The sequence below is a fragment of the Acomys russatus genome, chromosome 1, assembly GCF_903995435.1.
Source record: "Acomys russatus chromosome 1, mAcoRus1.1, whole genome shotgun sequence".
In the NCBI taxonomy this organism is placed as follows: Eukaryota; Metazoa; Chordata; class Mammalia; order Rodentia; family Muridae; genus Acomys; species Acomys russatus.
Window position 1 is genome coordinate 82,840,156 of NC_067137.1, and position 20,593 is coordinate 82,860,748.

A 20,593-nucleotide genomic window follows, 5' to 3' on the forward strand; every position below is an offset into this window, starting at 1 on the left:
AACTCAGTCCTGATGTGATTTGATGAGCTGGGTAGTTGGATAGGGGGCACTCCGTTTCTGAGAAATAGAGGAGGGGGATAGGAGAGGGAGGGTGGGCCTGGGAGGAGAGGAGGGATGGGACTACGACTGGGGTATAAAGTAAATAAATTAATTAATTATAATAAAAAACCCAAACCCACACTCACCCCCAACACCCATCCCCCACCCCACCCCCCACAAATGTCAGGTGGTTTGAAAGGCAGAGCCAAAGGATCTATGTGAGTTCAAGGCCAGCCTGGTTTACATAGCAAATTCCAGGACAGCTAGAGATACTGTAGATACAGATACAGTAGAGATACAGATAGAGAGACAGTAGAGAGATACTGTCTCAAAACACACAAACAAAAGTCAACATCACTCATAATAATATATTAAAAAGAAAAACAAAAGGATTGGATTGATACAGAAAAAGAAAATTCAAAGCCAATCAAAATAAAAACTCTCAGCAAACTACATCCTGAACTCTGCATGCAGCCAGGTTGACCTGAACATGTGACCCTGCTGCTTCTGGCTCTCAAGCGCTACATGTATCACCACATCTAGTCAAACAGCATTGAAAAAAAATTAAAGCTGAGAATACTAAGGTGCTGTCAAGGCTGGAATGCACAGAGTGCTGGAGGGAATACAATGACACAATCACTTTCGAGAACGCCCCTGGGCACTTATGCATGTGAAATAAACCCTTATTGCTCTAGTCAGAAGGCTTATATCCCTGTAAATTCCACACACTGACATCTTAACCCCAGAGGTGATAGGGCATGCGGGCTCTCATCAGATCAGAGTCCTTCTGAAGGCGACAGACCGTCTCTACCATGTGATGGCACAGCTACAACGGATCATACCTGACTAGAGGGCCAACCTCCACCAGACACCAAATCTCCAGTGTGTAGGATGTGATCTTAGCAGACTCCAAGGCTATAAGAAACAGGCGTCTGTTTATAAGCAGCCTACAATGGTAAACTTCTAGAAACAAGTATCTGTTCATATGTTGCCCAGTTGATGGTCAGTTTCTAGCTAGCACACATAAACTATGATGTCCACAGAACATGAATATTTATAAGAGCTTTATTTGTAATCACAAGAAGATACAAAAGCCATTGAAGTTGCCCCTCTTTCCTACCAACAGGATGACAGATAAACTATGCTATAAACATGCAGTGGACTATATCTAGCAATAAAAGTGAGCTATTATATATGCAATACTATAGGTAAAGCATAAATGCATTTTGTTACGTGAAAAAAGCCAGATCCTGGATGTGTGTTCTATATTTCTATTATATAACATTCTGAAAAAGACAGGAGACAGAAAATAAACTTAGGGATTTCAAGCATTGGGAGTAGAAAGAGGAGTGACTAAAAAGGGTCTCGGTGTCCAAACCACACCCAATGAACCACGCTGCTGAATCATTTGTATACATTCATGTTTCACTTCATTTTTATCATATAGACACTAACAGACAGGCTATTGCACGTGTTTTAGGCATGTGTGTGTTCTTCCAGCAGCGATATTACTAGAAGCATGTACACTTAGATATACAAGTCCTTTGAGAATGAGAGTTTTGACTACTTCAGGAGAAATATTCTTATAAAATCTTTCCTTATATTAGCCTGCTGCTATTAAAATAGCCATTTCCTCCTTAAACAAAATTAGATATATTTTCCTTCCAAATGTACTAGTAGACTCTGGAATTTGCACCGTGTTTCTGAGAGTTTACTAACTTAAAATGGGGACAATCATTGGAAGTGGTGGCATATGCCTGTATTGCCAGTACTTGGAAGATTAAAAAAGGAAAATGAGGAGTTCAAGATCATCCTTGGCTCCCTACCAAATTCAAGGTCAATCTGGACTATGTAAAACCCAATCTCACTAAAAAAATAAAAATAAATAAAAGGGGAAAGAAAGAAAGAAGGAAGAACGGGGGAGGAGGGGAGGGCAAGAAGCAAGCTTGTAATTTGAAGACAACAGCAGAGTTATCTCAAAAAGAATACTTTCCTTTTTGAAATTTATCTTAAGCAGACAGTGATTGAGGGAGATACCTGACATTAAACTCTAGCGGTCATAGACATTTGCACACACAAAGTTATTTATATATATAATACATTAAAAAACTCAGTTTTTATATAATAAAACTCAGTTTCCTGTTTTTCTTTAGTCCAGTAAGACTATTTCCCTTCATACATAGTATTTTTTCTTTTGCTAATTGTTTTCCCTTTACATAGATCACTCTCTTAGTCTCCTTTATCATTTATGTTCTATTAATCAAGTGTTTATTAAAATCTTGCTAAATATTAGTCATTGGAGTTGGCCAACAAAATATGCAATGCCAAAATGCCATCAATGGGGCCTGGGGGGTGGCTCAGTGGCTTAGAGTATTTGCTCTGCAAATGGGGATAGATGTAAGCTCATATTCCCAGCACCCATGCAAAAAGCTGGGTGTGGCTGAATATGCCTGTAACTCTAACATTTCAGAAAGAAGACAAAGAAGATCCTGTAAGTTCAGTGGTTGACCAGCCAGCCTAGACAAAGCCAATAGCTCCAGGCTCAGAGAGAGACCCTATCTCAAGAAAATTCAGTAGAGAGATATAGAGAAAGACCTTCTGCATATGCATGGGCATATATACCTGAATAGATAGATACGTAAATGAACATTAATGCCATCAACTCAGAGCTGCAGGTACTGTTTAGTGGTAAAGCCTACATGCTCAAGGCTCTGGATTCAACCCCTAAATTGAATAAAGGCCTCAGATGGACTGAGAAACTCTAGATAGATAGAAAAGCTGACTTGACTGATTAACACCTGTGGAAGCTTCTGATCAGGAGATCCACATACCAAACCCTATTGCTGTCTACCACTTCAAGACTGTAGAGCAACTAACCTGCAGATGGGCTCCTCCATCCCCAAAGTTCCTCTTTTCCAGTCTATACCCCACTAGGTACTAAGTGCACCCAATCTCTACTTCTGCAGAGAGATGGCCACTTCGGCTATTTTGATAAAAGGACAATTTTGCTTCTGAAGATGGCCTGTCTTTCATTTCCAGGTCATCTCCATCAGTCATGATCTCACAACATTCCCCAGTGCTCAATTTATTAGCCTACTAATTAACTAAAATGTAACACAGCAACATCAATTCACTCTTGAACATTTATAATCTACATACTTTTAGAGTCCTAATTAAAAACCTAGTTCTTCAATGAATCATTCCTTAGGCTTTTCAGTCCATGCTTTAATTTTTAAAAAAGAAACCAGTGTATTTTTGATAACATATATAGTTGTAAAACATAGTATAGTCTATGAAAAAAAGATAACTATTTTATTGTAGTGTTTTGTTAGTTCCTAAGTGCAAGAGTAAAGTATTTATATGTTCTCAAGATGACATGTGCACTTAAGACATTTTAAAAACACCATTTTGTTTTGTTTCATTTATGGCTATACAGTAAATCTAACCATACCAGTGTGTTACATATTACTAAATAAAAAGAAACTATTAAATTGTCACTCAAGGCTAAGACAAGTTTTGAGTATTTTTTGTTTTTGCTTTTCAAGACAGGGTTTCCTCTGTGTAGCCCTGGCTGCCCTGGAGTCCCCTTTGAGACCTGGCTGGCTGTAGAGATCCACCTGCCTCTGCCTGCTGAGTGCTGGGATTAAAGCACACACCAGCACTGCCCAGCTTTGAGTCTCTTCAAACAACCCAATTCCAAACCCTCTTCTTCCTCACACAGACACAGCATCTTTATTGTATGACATCTATGGCGTCCCATGAAAGGCATCTGACACAAAGACAAAACCCTCAGCGTTTTAAACTATATACGAATCGTACAGATGAGTTTTATTATGATATTGTCATACACGTATATAGTGTATTTGGATCACACACACACACACACACACACACACACACACACAATCTTGTCTTGTAAAACTCTAACTTTTAAAAATATTGTTTTACAAAAAGCTATATTTCCATTTAGAACCATTTATTTCATATTTATTCAAAGAATATCATATAACTATAAAAAATTTAAACTAGAATTCCTTTTCACCTTTCAACCAGTTACTGAAGGTTTAGATTTTTAAAAAATGTATAGTCTGGGATTGGATAGATGGCACAGAGGTTAAGAGCACTGGCTGATCTTCCAGAGGACCTGAGTTCAGTTCCCAAGAAGTACGTGACAGCTCACACGCATCCATCTATACCTACATCCATCTACAACAGGGGAATCTGACACCTCTCCTGACTTTTGCAGGCACCAGACACACACATAGTGACATATGTGCTAGCAAAATTCTTACAAACAAACAAAACAAATACTTAAGATACATAGTCTAAAGTGGTCTTGAATCCTATCACTAGTTAGATCAGCACCCTGAAGTCTTTGGAAAGGCTTAATTTACTGAACTGTGGCATGTGGATATTCTAAGGAGGTAAGACACACTTTCACTCAAATTTGTTTTGCATGTTGAGAACGATGATTCCACACACGCATGTATCAAAATGTAGTGAGAAACAATTTTTTGCTCATACAACAAGAGTTTCTGGGGAGAAAAGTCTAAGCTTGAAATGTCCTGTAAATGGCTTTAAAAAGCATTTGAGTTTTAAATAATGATTAGGGGTGAGGGAACCATAAAAGTTTTGAATTTCTCATTGGCAGGAAGGAGAAACCAACAGGGTTTTCTCTGCAGTTTGTCTAGACATAGTGAAAAAAGGTGAATGCATAAAAATCTGTCAGCAGTTACGCATCAAAATACGCAATTATACACTTTATTATGTGATAACTCTATTTGAAAAGTACATAAAATATTAAGCAATATATATACTTTTATCAAAATTTAAATATCTTAATGTAAGCTACATTTATTTGACAAATAAGGAATATGAAATACAAACAGATAAAAATGTGAAACAAAATATAAAAATAAAAACGCTAATAGTAAATGTTTCTTGCTGAAGATAAAAAAAAAATTTATTCTTCAAAAAAGATTTAAGCAAAGCCAGGCCAACCAGTGACAGAACGATATAATTTTCCAGATACTACTCTTTCATTTTTCACTTTCTTAAAGACATACTAACATAATTAACAAAATTAGAATTTTACCATTGTTGTGTTTAGAAATAACATAAAATTTCTCTTCATTGATATGAATTCTTTTAAATTATTATCAGAATGCCTTTCTGTATTCTGCAATAAAGAAGCATAAATAAAATCCAGTGATTGCAAATCTTTAATGGATAAACTATGAATTTTGCAAGTTATCATTAGAAGGTCTTCTGATAGTTTGTTTCATCAAAATAACTAAAGTACTACTAGACTAAAAATCAAATTCCAGAGAGAAATTGTCTTAATATTATTTTTAAAAATTAAGGGAAAAAGTATTAACATCTCTAAGATAAAAGGATTATCTGGTAGGGCTTAGAAAGTCAGCATCAAAATAAATAATGATTAGCTAATATCACAAATAAAGATAAAATATTCAATATTTAAATAACTTCAATCAAATAATTCAACTGTAGTAACCAATTACTACTTTAATTGATAAAAATATATCTTGCATTCAGTGATAATACAGATTTTAAGAAGTTATTATAGAGCATTAAATGGATCAAAAAATAATAATTCAAAAAAACATAAATTGTGTTTTATTTTGTGAGGATGAAAAATCTTTTGGGGAAGAGGAAGGCATTGTGTTTTGATCCTGTTCAAAAGAAAATTGAAAACTAAAGTCATCTTTTCCAGTTCCAAATGTGTGATTTGAAGAATCGGATGAAAAAGAAAATGTGAAGGCATCTTCTTCTGATTTCTCAAATAAGTTTCCTGAAGAACATAATATTAAAATGTCATTGTATTCATGTTATATAACACAATCTACTAGATTACAGTGTACTGCATATAATATACACATTTACATTGCATTGCTTATTTATTTGGCAAATATTTAAAGGTATCCTTCATACACATAAAGCATTGTCCTTAGTACTATGGAAAGGTATGCTTGAATTTAAGCCCTACTTATAAACAATTTGAACTCAAGTGAATAAAGAACTCATATACATAACAGAAAGTACCGTAAAACATCTCAAATAGAGAGAATAGTGCATAGGCCCAGAAACAGATCTGCATAGGAAATACTGGGGTAACATAATCCATTCAATTTAGCAGGGGTGCTGAAAAATAGCAAAGCTATATTAAGCAAGAGTTAGTGAGGATGAGCTTGCAAAGACTATTGAATGACTCATTATAGAATATAGACTTAAATATATAACAGGAAACCATTAAGTATCTTCAAGCACAGATATAATGTGACTTAGACTGCTGTATAAGGTTACTTTAGAAAACATGTACAGAATGGATAGAAAGGAGCATCTAGAAGTAGTGAAAATAAAAAGGGAAAAAACATATTATCTCAGGATTACATAGAAAATGTCCCTTCCCTATTACCACAGCAATGGGGACAGAGAGGAAAAATGCTGCATCTGAGATGCTACATTAAGTCAAACTTACCCAGATATTATTTATTGCATAATTATAAAATAGCAGTATATAATATATACATTAACATTGAGTTACTTATTTATTTAGCAATCTGCGAAGAGAGTTTTCCATCGTTTGGAAAGAAAATGTATAAATTAAATTGACTTGCAGATTTGCTTGTTGACTCCAAGGATTGGCATAAGAATATATCAATGTTCATTCATTATACATTATTTAAAACTGAAAGTAAAAATGCTTTTCAGTATCTTTTAAAATATCAACAATTACTAAGCAGTTTAACATCTACAGCAATACAAAGGCTTATTCAAAACAAGTGGCATAAAGCCTTTTTCCATATACAGAACTAGTTACCTGTATATGGAAAAAACCAAAAAAAATTTCTTTGTGCCACTCTGACATTTATATATTTTTAACATCCATTATTTCACTCTAAAGAAAGCTGAGCCAACCAATAGTTGGACCCTGGCCAGCAGGCTGCACTGATCAGCATACACTTGAGTTCTCCCAGGCCCCTTTTTATGTTACTCATTACCAACTTCATCTCATAACCATAAGACTTAAACAGACAAATATATAAACTTGAATTTCCCTTTGCATAAATGAGTTTTATTTTCTTTTTAAGAGTTACTATGAAGTCTTCATAAAATTCCTAATCACTCTATAAACAAAAGTATATCACTATGTAAGATAGCGCTTTTGGTGCTCTGAGAAATTCAAAAATAAATATAAAGCAAATCTTTATTCCCAAAGATTCAGAGGATGTTCTATATGTATTCATAAATACTTACTGATATTGTGCAGAATATAAACATTTTTAAAAAAAGAGGTTCAGAAAAAGCTGAGAGATTTTTTGGGAGTGGAAGGTAGATGGTGGAAATAGAAGTTTGATGGAAGAGAAGTTAGTCTTCAAAGATAAAGGTGAAGTGGGGTGTTGCTTGAAACAAGCAAGTAAAACAGTCTGCGCATATTTGAGATGTACTGAAATGTTCAGTTTGACCAAGCACAGGTAATCTGTTCTTAAAAAGAGCTTCAAAGTTACACTGAACTTAAGTTGGAAAAGTAGGATGATGGTGAGCAACAGTCAATGGAAGCCATTTAGGTATTTAACAATGGCAGATGATCTAGGTCAACATCATGCATAAAGAAGATGAAACTGAGCTCTCTAGGTAAGCTGAGAAGATGAAAACATCAATAAGGATGTCACTGCAATATCCCCATGATATGAGCTGGAAACACAATAATCTCACTAAAAATAGAGAAAAAATTGATAAAGCTTGACAACTAGTCACATTTAATCACAACAACAGAGAAAAGCTAAAATTATCACTGATACTCTGAATCATAACAAGCAGAATAACGGGGATACAATCAGGGGTATCAGAAGGATAGCTTTTATTTCAGATACACTGGGTTTTTAATGTCAAGAGGTATCTTAGATATAAAAAGCTTATCACTATCCAATCAGAAATAAAAGTCTAGAGTTTAGACAAAGGTTTTGCAACCATCAGTTTCCACTTAAATCATTTAAATTGACCCTTGGTTTTACATAGCATGTTCTCCATATAGCAGTCCACAGTAATCCTTAAAAAACCCAGTCAGATAAATTCAGCCATTTGCTCAAAACCCTCCAGTGGCTTCTTACTTCACTTAGAAGAAAAATCTAAAGATTTTAATAGTTAAAAGGTCACACATGATTTGTTCCTTCTCACACTTCTGACTTATTTTATCTGCATTAAATTGCTCTCCACTTAAATTTCCTTTCTCTCCACTTAAATCATACAATTTACCTGATTTTCACTAAACATACAAGGCATGTTACCATGTAAGACCTTTTTACTCTTTTCCTAGGATACTTTTTCCATTAGCTATTACCTCTGTCTCCTCATGGTCTCTGTTCAAATGTGTTTCATTGATGTGTTTCCTAATGCCCTTGCAGCACAACAACCATTTTCCTAAAACAGGCATTTCCTAGTCTTCTTATTATGCTTTGTTTTCCTTCTTAGTATTTCAGGGTTAACTCAAGTCAGATCCACATAGAAGGATGACTTAAGAGTTTTGCTTCTCATAATACAATTTTCTTAGATAATATGGGATCAAGGGTAAATATAGAATGTCGTGCCTCCCAACTGTGCTGGGTAAGAATACACCTGAATTACAGAAGCTATGAACTGGCATATCGATATTGAGCCTCATGACTAAAATGGGATAAATGACTAATATGAAACTAATAGTACAGCTTTCATGTGTCAAGGTGACCTCTATGCACCATGTGTCTTGTCTATAGCAGCATGACATTTTCCAAATGAAATACATCCACATAAACAAATATTGATTGAATTAACTAATCAAAGAATAAAAGAAGAAAGGCTACTCAAGAGATAGTAGAAGATAATTTTTTAAAAAGATGGAATAGTTAATAATGTTAAATTATTAAAGAGGACTAAATATGATAACAAATACAAGATATCCACAATGTTTGATAATTGAGAAGTCAGTAATACTGAAGAAAGCAAGGGTTGGCAGAGTTGTGAAAGATGTTTAAGAGCTGAAAGAGTGAAGAAAAAGGAAGAGGGCAGGAAGAAGGGAAAAGAGAACAGATCAGTTCTGACTACTTTTTGTAGGGTGAGATTGCAGCACTATCTATTATGCTAGCAGGGTCTACAAGTAAATATCTTAAATAAATTGAGTGCCTAAAAGTCAGCTAGAGATAAACCAAGTACCATGGAGGAAAGTTAACATTTGTGTGTGTGTGTGTGTGTGTGTGTGTGTGTGTGTGTGTGTGTGTGTGTGTGTGTGTATGTGTATAAAACTTCAAATCACTTACCAATTTCTTGTTGTGATGAAGGAGGATTTAGATTTACTGCAGAGTAATGTTCATTAAACTGAAAAATAATTTCCATAACTATTACTTGTGAAATAAAAAAGAGCTTATATAGCATTTATATTTGACACTAGAGGCTTAACTTTCAGCATGTATTAGTAGAGTAGATATAACAGTAACTTTCTACATAGGATATTACAAGACTTAAAAATAAGCTCTGTCTTTGGGATTGGGATGTAGCTCAGTGGCAGAATCCTTGTTTAGCATACATGAGGTTCTAAGTTCACTCTCTAGCATTAGTTGAATAAATTTGTCATTTACTTATCTTAAAGCAAGTATTGGTCTGGAGGATGTGACTCAGTGGTAGAGTGGTAGTATTCTTGAGGTCTAAGTCTAGATTCCCAGCATTGAAATAAATAAATAAAGAAATCCTAGTAAGTTAAATCATCCCTTTATATTTCTTCTGAATATTTTAGGGTTAATATTTCTTAATTTTATGGTTAATATTTTTAAATTTAATTTTTCTGTTAAGTTTTATTGGTGTAACATATAAGTTTCTACTTTTTTTCCTTTTTATTCATTCATTCATATTACATCTCAATTGTTATCCCATCCCTTGTATCCTCCCATTCCTCTCTCCCTCCCGCTTTCCCCCTACTCCCCTCCCCTATGACTGTGACTAAGGAGGACCTCCTCCCCCTGTATATGCTCATAGGGTATCAAGTCTCTTCTTGGTAGCCTGCTAACCTTCCACTGATTGCCACCAGGTCTCCCCATCAAGGGGACGTGGACAAATATGAGGCACCAGGGTTCGTGTGAAAGTCAGTCCCCCTCTCCACTCAGCTGTAGAAAATGTCCTGTCTATTGGCTAGATCTGGGTTGGGGTTTGATGTTTACTGCACATATAGTCCTTGGCTGGTGCCATAGTTTGAGCAGAACCCCTGGGCCCAAATCCACCTGTTGTAATGTTCTTGTAGGTTTCTAGAACCCTCTGGATCCTTCTATTTCCCTTTTCTCCCATGCTTCTCTCACCTAAAGTCCCAACAGGATGTCTTCCCCTCTGTCCCACTTTACTGATAAGTGAAGACTTTCATGGGACATGCTCCTTGGGCTTGTGTCCAGATATAAGTGAGTATATGCCATTTGAGTCTTTCTGCTTCTGGGTTAATTCACTCATTATGATCATTTCTAGTTCAATCCATTTGTCCACAAATTTCGGAAATTCCTTTTTTTTTTTTTTTAATAGCTGTGTCGTATTCCATAGTGTAAATGTACCACAGTTTCTTTATCCATTCTCCTACTGAGGGACACTTAGGCTGTTTCCATGTTCTGGCTATTATGAATAAGGTTGCTATGAACATGGTTGAGCATATGTCCTTGTTGTGTGCTGGAGCATCTTCTGGGTATATTCCAAGGAGTGGAATAGCTGGGTCTTGAGGAAGCCCTATTCCCAGTTTTCTCAGAATGCGCCAGATAGATTTCCAAAGTGGTTGTACTAGTTTGCATTCCCACCAGCAATGAAGGAGTGTTCCTCTTTCTCCACATCTTCGCCAGCATGTGGTGTCGCTTGAATTTTTTATCTTAGCCATTCTGGTGGGTGTAAGGTGGAATCTCAGAGTCATTTTGATTTGTATTTCTCTGATGACTAAAGATGTTGAGCATTTCTTTAAGTGTTTCTCAGCCATTCGATATTCCTCTGTTGAGAAATCTCTGTTGAGTTCTGAGCCCCATTTCTCAATTGGGTTATTTGGTTTGGTGGTGTTTATTTCTTGAGTTCTTTATATAGTTTGGATATTAGACCTTTGTCAGATGTAGGGTTGGTGAAGATCTTTTCCCAGTCTGTAGGCTGTTGCTTTGTTCTGTTGACAGTGTCTCCTGCCTTACAGAAGCTTCTCAGCATCATGAGGTCCCATTATAAGTCTCTTCTTTATTCTTACATTTAACAGTCCCAACTTTATCACATTCTAAATTCATTTGTTTCAAGACTTTGTAGCCTATACCACTGATTATTTGTTCAATCCTTATAACTTTATAACAATTTTGACTACACTTAAGTTTATACAGTTTTATGAATATAGTTATTATGTGCATGTGCATGTAGGTGCACATGTGCCATGGAGTGCATGTGGAAGTCAGAGAACAATTTGTGTAGTCCGTTCTCTCTATCTACCATGTAAGTCCCTGTCAGAAAGTCATCAGATTTGGACCAGGGTTGAATCATTTCATCCATCCTATACAGTTTTAATGTATACAATAAGTTCCTTTGACCAATTTAGTTTAAAATATTTAACATTTATAATTATATTCTCTTAATTTCTAATAGAGGTATCTTTTTGTGGTCAATTTAGCTAGGAATTGGTTAGTCTTGCCAATTATTTTTAAAGAATCTATTTTGGCTTTACTAATTTTGTCTGTTTTTCCAGTTAATTGATTTTTAGTCTTTTTTATTTCTTCACTCACTTTGGATTTGTTTATTGTTCTTTTCAAAAGAGAACCAAATAGCATTAATTTTAGACCATTTTTCTTTACTTATTTGTCTTAGTAACTAAATTATCTAACTATCATCTTTGATAAGGTGATTTTCATAATAAGTAATTTCAAAATCATTTCTGAATTCTTTCATGATTATTTCCTTGACTCACAAACTAATGTTTTTCCCCTAGATATCTTATTAAGTTACAATTTAATTGTATTGTGGTCTCAGAGAACACTGTGATTGCAACATTTTTAGATTTATTTAGTGAATCTTAATTCATTCAATGAATCTTAATAAATAGAAATTTACTTTAATATAATACAAACTGGTAATGGTGGTGCATGCCTTTAATCCCAGCACTTGGGAGGCAGAGGCAGGCAGATTTATTAGTTTAAGGCCACTCTGGTCTACACAGAACCAGTTTGAGGACAGCGAGGGTTACACAGAGAAACATTGTGTTTTTTGGTTTCAAAAAACCAAAACCAAATCAAAACAAACCAAAACAAAGCAAGTTTGGTTTAATGAACCAAAACATGGTATATCTTGTAATTATGCCATTAGCACTTGAAAACTTGCAGTTGTTGCATATGCTGTTCATCAAGGTCAATTATACCAAAGAGATTGCTCATATCATTCATATCTCACAGGAAATATTTATTGTGTTATCTAATTTTAACAACTGCTAAGAAAAGGGAGCATAAAATCTCCATAGTTGGGTCTCTATTTATCCTCTTATGTAAAATTGATTAGTTAATTAGTTACTCAATTAACTCATTACTTTTATTTCTTTTTTCTTTTTCTTTTTCCAAGACAGAGTTTCTCTGTGTAGCCTTGGCTGTCCGGGACTTGCTTTGCAGACTAGGCTGGCTTCGAACTCACAGCGATCTACCTGCCTCTGCCTCCCCAGTGCTGAGATTAAAGGCGTGCGCCACCACCACCCAGCTACTTTTATTTCTTGGAATTGAACCCAAAGCATTGTGAACACTAGGCAAGCACTATACGCCTAAGCTCAATACATAGCTCTATGATACATGTTTTAAAGCTGTTGTTAGACATAAACCATATTTGTGAGTGTTATAAGTTCCTTATGAGCTGAACTTTTAAATTTTTATAAATTATATCTTATTTTTAACAATGTCTTTATCCTGAAGGGTATCCCCAGGCGATAATATAGCCATTGTGGCCTTCTTAGACTTAGAATTTTCATGAAATATAATTTTACATCTTTAATTTTCAACTTATCATCACCTTTATGTTGAAATATGTGTCTCTTATAGATATCTTAAGCATTGGGGTCTTTCCTTTTTTACTCATTTGGACTATATCTGCCTTTTAGTGGAGTATTTAACTCACTGATATTAACACACTTACTAAGAAGTTCATAATTTATGCTGTTTCTTTATGTTGTTCTTTTATGATTTCTTAATCAATTTCTTCTTTATTATGTTCTTTTAATTACATGTTTAGAATTTCATCCTATTATCAATTTGACTTTTGAGCATTTTCTTGATTACTCATGTTTGTCTTAGGAAATATATTAATTGGGTAGTTTCCTTCCCCAACTCACCACAACAATACAACACAAAATAAAAAATAAACAGCCTTCCAGGATTTGTTGTTGTTGGTTTTCATGATATGGTTTCTCTGTGTAGCCCTGGCTTCCTGGCATTTACTCCGGCCTCAAACTCAAGAGATTCCTCCACTTCTGCCTCCCATGTGCTGGGATTCAAATGTTGTATCACCACCACCTGGCTAACTTCTCAGGATTTTGAAAGTTGCACTGAAAAGAAATCTATCTTCATAATATTTTCTTCCTATGTAAGTACTTTATGTATTTATGTTTTCAGTGATTCTTCAGTGGTTTTATAGTTTTTTTATTCAAAATGTATGTGCTTCCAGCCAAAGTTATACATATTTAAGTACATGTTATTATTATAAAGAGAATTTAGTTCTTGTGGTCTATTTTTTATGTTTAGCACATTTACTTTAGAAATTACTTGCTTATAAAATGAATATATAAATAACAACAAAAGCTAAACATATTAAATACTATAAAATACTATAACACATATAACGTCATACTTTCTATCAACAAATTTATATTTTTTTCAATTTAATATACTGTAACAAAAACTTAAGCCACATAAAAGTTCTGGGTATAGTTACTTAAATGAGCAATAACAAGAAATACTTATATTTGTACTTTGTCAGTGATACTTTTGAAAATGTTTTGTGTTTAAACTCATTTAATATTTATAAACTCTATGGCAGCCACTGTCATTATTTCTATTTACAGAGAAGGAAATTGAATTATTTTCACCAACTTCCATACACTCTAGATGTCTAAGTACTGAATAGGATTCTGTGTCTAGTTTTAACTATTTTCCTTTGTTGTATACGTCTACTAAAGCATGATTTAACATTGAGTTTAATTGCTAAATTAGAAGTAAAGAATTTATAATTATTTGAATCACTGAAAAGTAGAAATTCTTCAGGTCTTTTAAAATTAACTAATAAAACGCTGCCATGTACATACATATAGCTGAAAAGACTAATATAACTTGATAACATTATAAATTAAATAATATGTAGTTTATTTTTACATTCAAAATGTGTAACACATTAGTTATAAAACCAAATTAATTTTGATCTGCTTTTAACAACACTTTAGATCATCCTTATCATAAGGTATTTTGGCGGGGGGGTTGTTTTGTTTGTTTAATTTGATTTGATTTGGGTGCAGGAAATCAGGCTTAGCCCTCATGTTTGGTAGGCAAACACTCTATCATCATGTGAACCATATCCTAGCCAGAGATGCTCTCTTTTAAGATGTTGTTGTTTGTTTTTGTTTTAGTTTTAAGACAGGGTTTCTCTGTGTAGCCTTAGCTGTCCTGGACTACCTTTGTAGACCAGGCTGGCTCTGAACTCACAGACACCCACCTGCCTCTGCCTCCCCTAGTACTGCGATTACAGGCGTGTGCCACCACATTGGGCTGGGCTTTAAGATATATTTTTATTTCTGTGTCTATGTATGTATGCAATGTATGTGCAGACGCTCTTGGAGGCTAGAAGAAGCTGTTGGAAACCCAGAACAGGTTGTGAATCACCTGACATTGGTGCTAGCAACTGAACTCAGGTCCTCTGAAGGGCAGCAGTGATCTTAACTGGTGAATTATCTCTCTGGTCTCAATATTTTCTTTTCTTTTAATAAATAAATATGATTCTGGGTCATGTGAAGTAAGAATGAAAATGTTGTAGGGAACTTTGCTATACTATCAATACTCAAAACTCTTTCCACACTGGAGGTGAAACCCATGCCTCAAGGACATCAGGCAAGCACCACATCACTGAGTTACATACATAGCATTTTTCTAAGTCACTTCTGTAAATATTCTGTCCCAAGAATATTTTGTACTAAAGAACTAAAATTGCCTAAAGGTCCAATGTACAATTTTTAGAAATAAAAATTTGGTTCTCACTTTACCTGATCCGATGAGATTTCTGAGTCAGATACAGAAGAATCAAATAAATTTAGTCCAGGTGATGGAGAAGTATAATTCATAAGAAATGAAAATCCAGAAGAATCCTTTTGTTTCTGTCCTTCAGGTACTATATTTTTAGTTCTGTTACAGAAAGATTTAAAAATTATCAAAATTTTATAAATGCACTAATAAACAATGTAGACTGGGAAGCACCAAAACCAATGGCATACAGGTAGGAATTTTTAAAGAACGGTTGGAGGAGGTGGGCAGTGGTGGTGCACACCTTTAATCCCAGCACTCGGGAGGCAGAGGCAGGCAGATCTCTGTAAGTTCGAGGCCAGCCTGGTCTATGAAATGAGTCCAACACAGCCGGGGCTACACAGAGAAACCCTGTCTCAAAAAACAAACAAAAGAAAATAGAAAGGAAGGAAGGAAAAGAGAAAGGTTGGAGGTGGATATTAAAGTGACAAAGTTATGGAGAAAGGATGGTTTGAGTAAAGAATATAAAAATCAATTGGGAATAGTAATTGGGAATACTTACTAAGAATATGTTGTCAGGCACTATTCTAGGTGCTAACATAAGTGTAATTTATTTCTCTCAATAGCCCATCAAAAATTGCTATTATTATCATTTTCATTTGCAGCAAATACTTTTGAAGTTTAGAAACAAAGTGATTTGCTTAAAAGAATAGCAAGTGTCATTGAAACGTAGATTTCTAAGCTCTAAATCTAAGCTTTCAATTCTGACAGTCGTCAAGATCTTTAAAATTCGTCACAAAATATGTTTAACGAGAGGTCAGACATTACAAGTGGTGGAAGAGAAGATGAACTATAAATGATCTGGAGTAAACAGATAACAGTATATAATATGGTGCCAGAGTGGTCTAAGTTTAAAATCCCAACTTTAAGCCAGGCAGTGGTGGCACATGACTTTAATCCCAGCACTTGGGAGGCAAAAGCAAGTGGATTTCTGAGTTAAGGCCAGCCTGGTCGACAGAGGAAGTTCCAGGACAGCCAGGGCAGCACAGAGAAACACTGTCTTGGAAAAAAACAAAACAAAGAAACAAATAAAAACAACTCAAGCTTAACACTAACTAGTTTTATCAACTATGGTTCTGTTTTCTCATCTATAAAATAAAAATGATAGTGTACCAAAGTCATTAATATAAAAGAAACATTAGCATAAAATGCCCAACAACTGCTTACAAAGTGTTTTGTTTTGTTTAGTTTGTTTTTCGAGGCAGGGTTTCTCTGTGTAGCCTTGGCTGTCCTGGACTAACTTTGTAGACCAGCCTGGCCTCAAACTCACAGAGATCTGCCTGCCTCTGCCTTCTGAGTACTGGGATTAAAGATGTGCACAACCACTGCCAGGCCTGTTTTGTTTGTTTGTTTTTAAGGATGTAGTGTGGCTTAGGCCCGAGTGTGTACTTATCATGAGTGAGGCCTTAGAGGCATTCCCTAGCCCCACCAGCCCACAGATAAGTATAGCTATATAGTAATATTTAGTCTGACAATACTGCCACAGCTATCTCTATAATCATAAATGAGTGACATACATTTACAGATCATATTTTCATCCAGCGTTTTATCATATAACACAACATTAATTCAAAATTTTAGGATTTGATGGTAAGTTCTATTATGAATACATTTTGCTTGAGTTAATGTATGACATTCATAAATAAAAATTTTTACTAGCAATTTAAAATATAGACGTAGAACACAGGTAGAAGATACCTGATGAAGTAAAATCTGATTTATGTCTTAGAGGAAGTTCGAGTTAAGTGTTAAAGAACAGACTGAACTGAGCCCAAAGTTCAAATGCAGCATTACATTCTTGGCTGCAAACTCTAAATCAGTAGTTTCCAACATTGTATATTCATATTAGAGACACTTAATCTTAAGAAAATGGGAATTCTTGCTTCATACACTACATATATGGAAAACTGATTGCTGAACCATTACTCCATAAGTAGCCCACCATCACTATATGTGACAGTAGTTCTTGAGTTTGACTTTTTAACTTTTCTACACTTATCTTTTTAAAAACCTTAAACCTCCTTATTGTCATACTGAGTACTCGGGATCTTTATCATCCTCACTTTAACAACACCAAACCCCAAACAAACAAAAAAAAACACAGGGAGTAGAGTCTAGAACACTAACAACTGTACAAAGGGGAAGATGGGACATAGTCTCTCCCTTGTTTTCTTGACTGAAATACTTATATACTAAAACATTTTCAAGTTCTAATTAAGTACTTTACTTATATTACTCAACATATAAATAATCTAACTAGAATTATTAATAAAAAACATACATTTCAAAGAAGGGGCTTTTAGGGAACTGCATTTTCTCCACGGATTCAGGTGTCTTCATAGGTTCGAGAGTTCTTAGAAATAAAGGAGTTTCAGGAGTCTGTGGAAAACTCTCAGTTCTTTCTTCTTCAACACTATTATTTTCTACTAACTTTCCAAAGTGTTCTATGTATATGGTCTACAAATGGAAAGTAACAGAAACATTTCAACAATGACTATTACTTAAAAGAACATACATAAAATGTACTAACTGTTATCACTTCACAGATAAGTAAAATTAGAACTGGTGAATATATATATGTGTGTGTGTGTATACATATATATGTGTGTGTGTGTGTATACATATATACATACATAGACACATATATATCCACTTATTCTTCTCTTCCTCCCAGCTCCATCTCTTACCTCTACATGAAAAAATTAAATGATAACCCAAAATGCTGAAATTGAAATAAAATATCGAGGAATGATTTTTCTTTTAAAAATTTCACATTCTACTCTGCTAACTCCTTGTTAAGAAAGTTTACTTTTAAGCAATCTGGCTTATTGCTTTATGCTATAATCTGGGTCTCTGTTACAGGCTAACTCCCAGATTAGCATTACTTGGAGGTAGTGAAAAGTTTAGAAGGTAGGGTATGTTAGTTCTTTAGATCATAGTGGGTGGCATGTTTTGGAGGGGAATGTGAGATCTCTTCTTTAAAAAAAATGCTGGCCATAGATGAGGTGTCTGATTCCATTATGAACTTCTGCCATGATATATTGGCCCAAAGTAATGGGAGCAATATTCATAAACGCTGAGACTTTGAACTGTAATAAATCTTTCTTCATAAGTTATTTCAAGTAACTCTACTTTGAGGTGAATAGTAACAATTCCCTACTCTGTGTTTGCATTTTTTTTTTTTTTTTTGCCATTATAACTTTATACTACTTTATCTCGAAAGATTGAGAGCCAGAATACTAATTTTTACTTTATTTCATTTTTACACACACACACACACAGAGCCGGGGGGGGAGAGATTTATCATATTTGATTATGCCAAATCCTATTACAAAAACAATTTGGGTCTGTGTAAAAAACTATAATGTGCTGATTGCCTGTGATTTCCTTTACAGTAGAATAGTGCTTAGTTATTTCTCATTTTAGCCCTTGTTATCTTAGTCTACATCTGTTCATTAAAGGTTTCCACTATACCAAATTATCAAGATACTTCCATATCTTCCAGTCTTGACTTGCCAAGGCAAATCATTCAATCTTGCCAAACAAATTTATTTTCCTCAATCATGAATTGATTTCAATCTTAATATGTGTCATCACTTATGAGTGACAACTTTTGGTATATGTTCATATGAGCTTTTGTGGATTCTTCTTTTAATCTGAAAAATAAAATTTCTAACTTCCTTGAACCTGACTTCCAAGCTAACAACTTCTTATGTAAGTAATCTTCAATGTAATAAATCTAAGATTTAAATGAACACAAAGTATTTTTAAAATTAGGATGTTCTGCTTAGAAACTAAGAACCTACCATGTGACTTACCTGTGAAGTACATTTTGAGTCTCTTAGTTGTCTTACTGGTTCTTTATCTCCACACTCAGCATCTATTTGTTACACAAGATTTAACAGATTCATGATTATTTCATTTGTGTAATCTCATTATGAAATTAAACAATTTGCTTTAGCTGTGTGAAATGTTTTGTAAATGTCTATTTAAAAATGGCAAGGTCGGGCTGGAGAGATGGCTCAGAGGTTAAGAGCACTGGCTGCTCTTCCAAAGGTCCTGAGTTCAATTCCCAGCAACCACATGGTGGCTCACAACCATCTATAATGAGATCTGGTGCCCTCCTCTGGCCTGCAGGTGTACATGCAGGCAGAGCACTGTACACATAATAAATAAATACATCTTTTTAAAAAAAAATGGCAAGGTCATATGGTTTTGCCCAATACATACATATAAGAGCATAAAATGTAATAGTTAACAGTTTAACAAAAAGACATTACCCAGGTAAAGAAACATCATAAACACTCCAGAAGGTCCCACTTCCCATGGCCTCTTCCTCAAAGGTAATCCCTATCCTGACTTCCTAGTATGTTTTGTCACCTAAATATCTTTCTTTTCTGTCTTCCTTCTTGTTTAGCATTGTTTGTGTGACTCCTTCATATCATTGCATATAAACAGTTTTCTTATTACGTGTATAAATATTCCATATATCTACATTCTACAACAAATAGGCATTGGAAACCATGCAATGGCATTTTTAGATATATTCTGTATTTGTATTTCTCTAGGTATATCTAATGTGAACGTATGAGACACAGAGTATGTGTATCTCCCATTATCAGGTGTCAACGCTTTTCCAAAATGGCTGTACCAATTTTGGCTGAGATAACTAGCCATTGTAAAAATCATGAACTCTAAGAAAATTAGCTCTAACATCAGATTGAATCTATTTTCTGAAAGCTTTGCACACTTTGCCTCTTACATTTAAATTACAGTTAGTATTTTTACCACATATTAATTTCTTTGAATTATAGGTTTTGAAATTGTTTAAAGTCTTTGTTTTTTCTAAAATAATTACATGCCTTCCTGAGTATGAAGCCTCATTACACATGCTAAATACAGAGCTCCTAACCTCTGTCCAGCTACATGTCTTTCCCAACATCTCTATGTCAAGGGTGCACTGTTCTTAAGAGATTATCTATTCTTCCTTGTTTAATACAATCAGCTTAGTTTATGAAGAGGATTATAAACAGCTGGAGTAGATCACATACACAGGAAAGTCTTTTTTTTTCTCTTAGAAGAAAGCAAAGAGAGTATTCAGCTGTGTAGGATATGCATGTTGTTTCAGTTGAACCATATATGAGAAGTGAGAAGAATATGCTGATGAAATATAACTATTCTGAAAATGTATATATGTACAAATATTTTGAGATTTATTTTTACTTATGTATATGTATCTATGTGAA

The 20,593-nt window shown here is 34.6% G+C and overlaps 1 protein-coding gene across 1 annotated transcript in view; it reads right to left on the reverse strand.

Annotated features, from left to right (window-relative positions):
- Positions 1–5,654: 5,654 nt before the first annotated feature.
- C1H14orf39 (chromosome 1 C14orf39 homolog) overlaps positions 5,655–20,593 on the reverse strand; it is a 35,661-nt gene continuing 20,722 nt past the window's right edge. Inside the window, exons 13-17 of the mRNA XM_051146934.1 lie at positions 19,166–19,227; positions 17,629–17,804; positions 15,311–15,455; positions 9,354–9,411; positions 5,655–5,851 (exon numbers count right to left, since the gene is read on the reverse strand). Of these exons, the coding sequence (XP_051002891.1) occupies positions 5,655–5,851; positions 9,354–9,411; positions 15,311–15,455; positions 17,629–17,804; positions 19,166–19,227 (638 nt within the window). The remainder of the gene's footprint in view (positions 5,852–9,353; positions 9,412–15,310; positions 15,456–17,628; positions 17,805–19,165; positions 19,228–20,593) is intronic.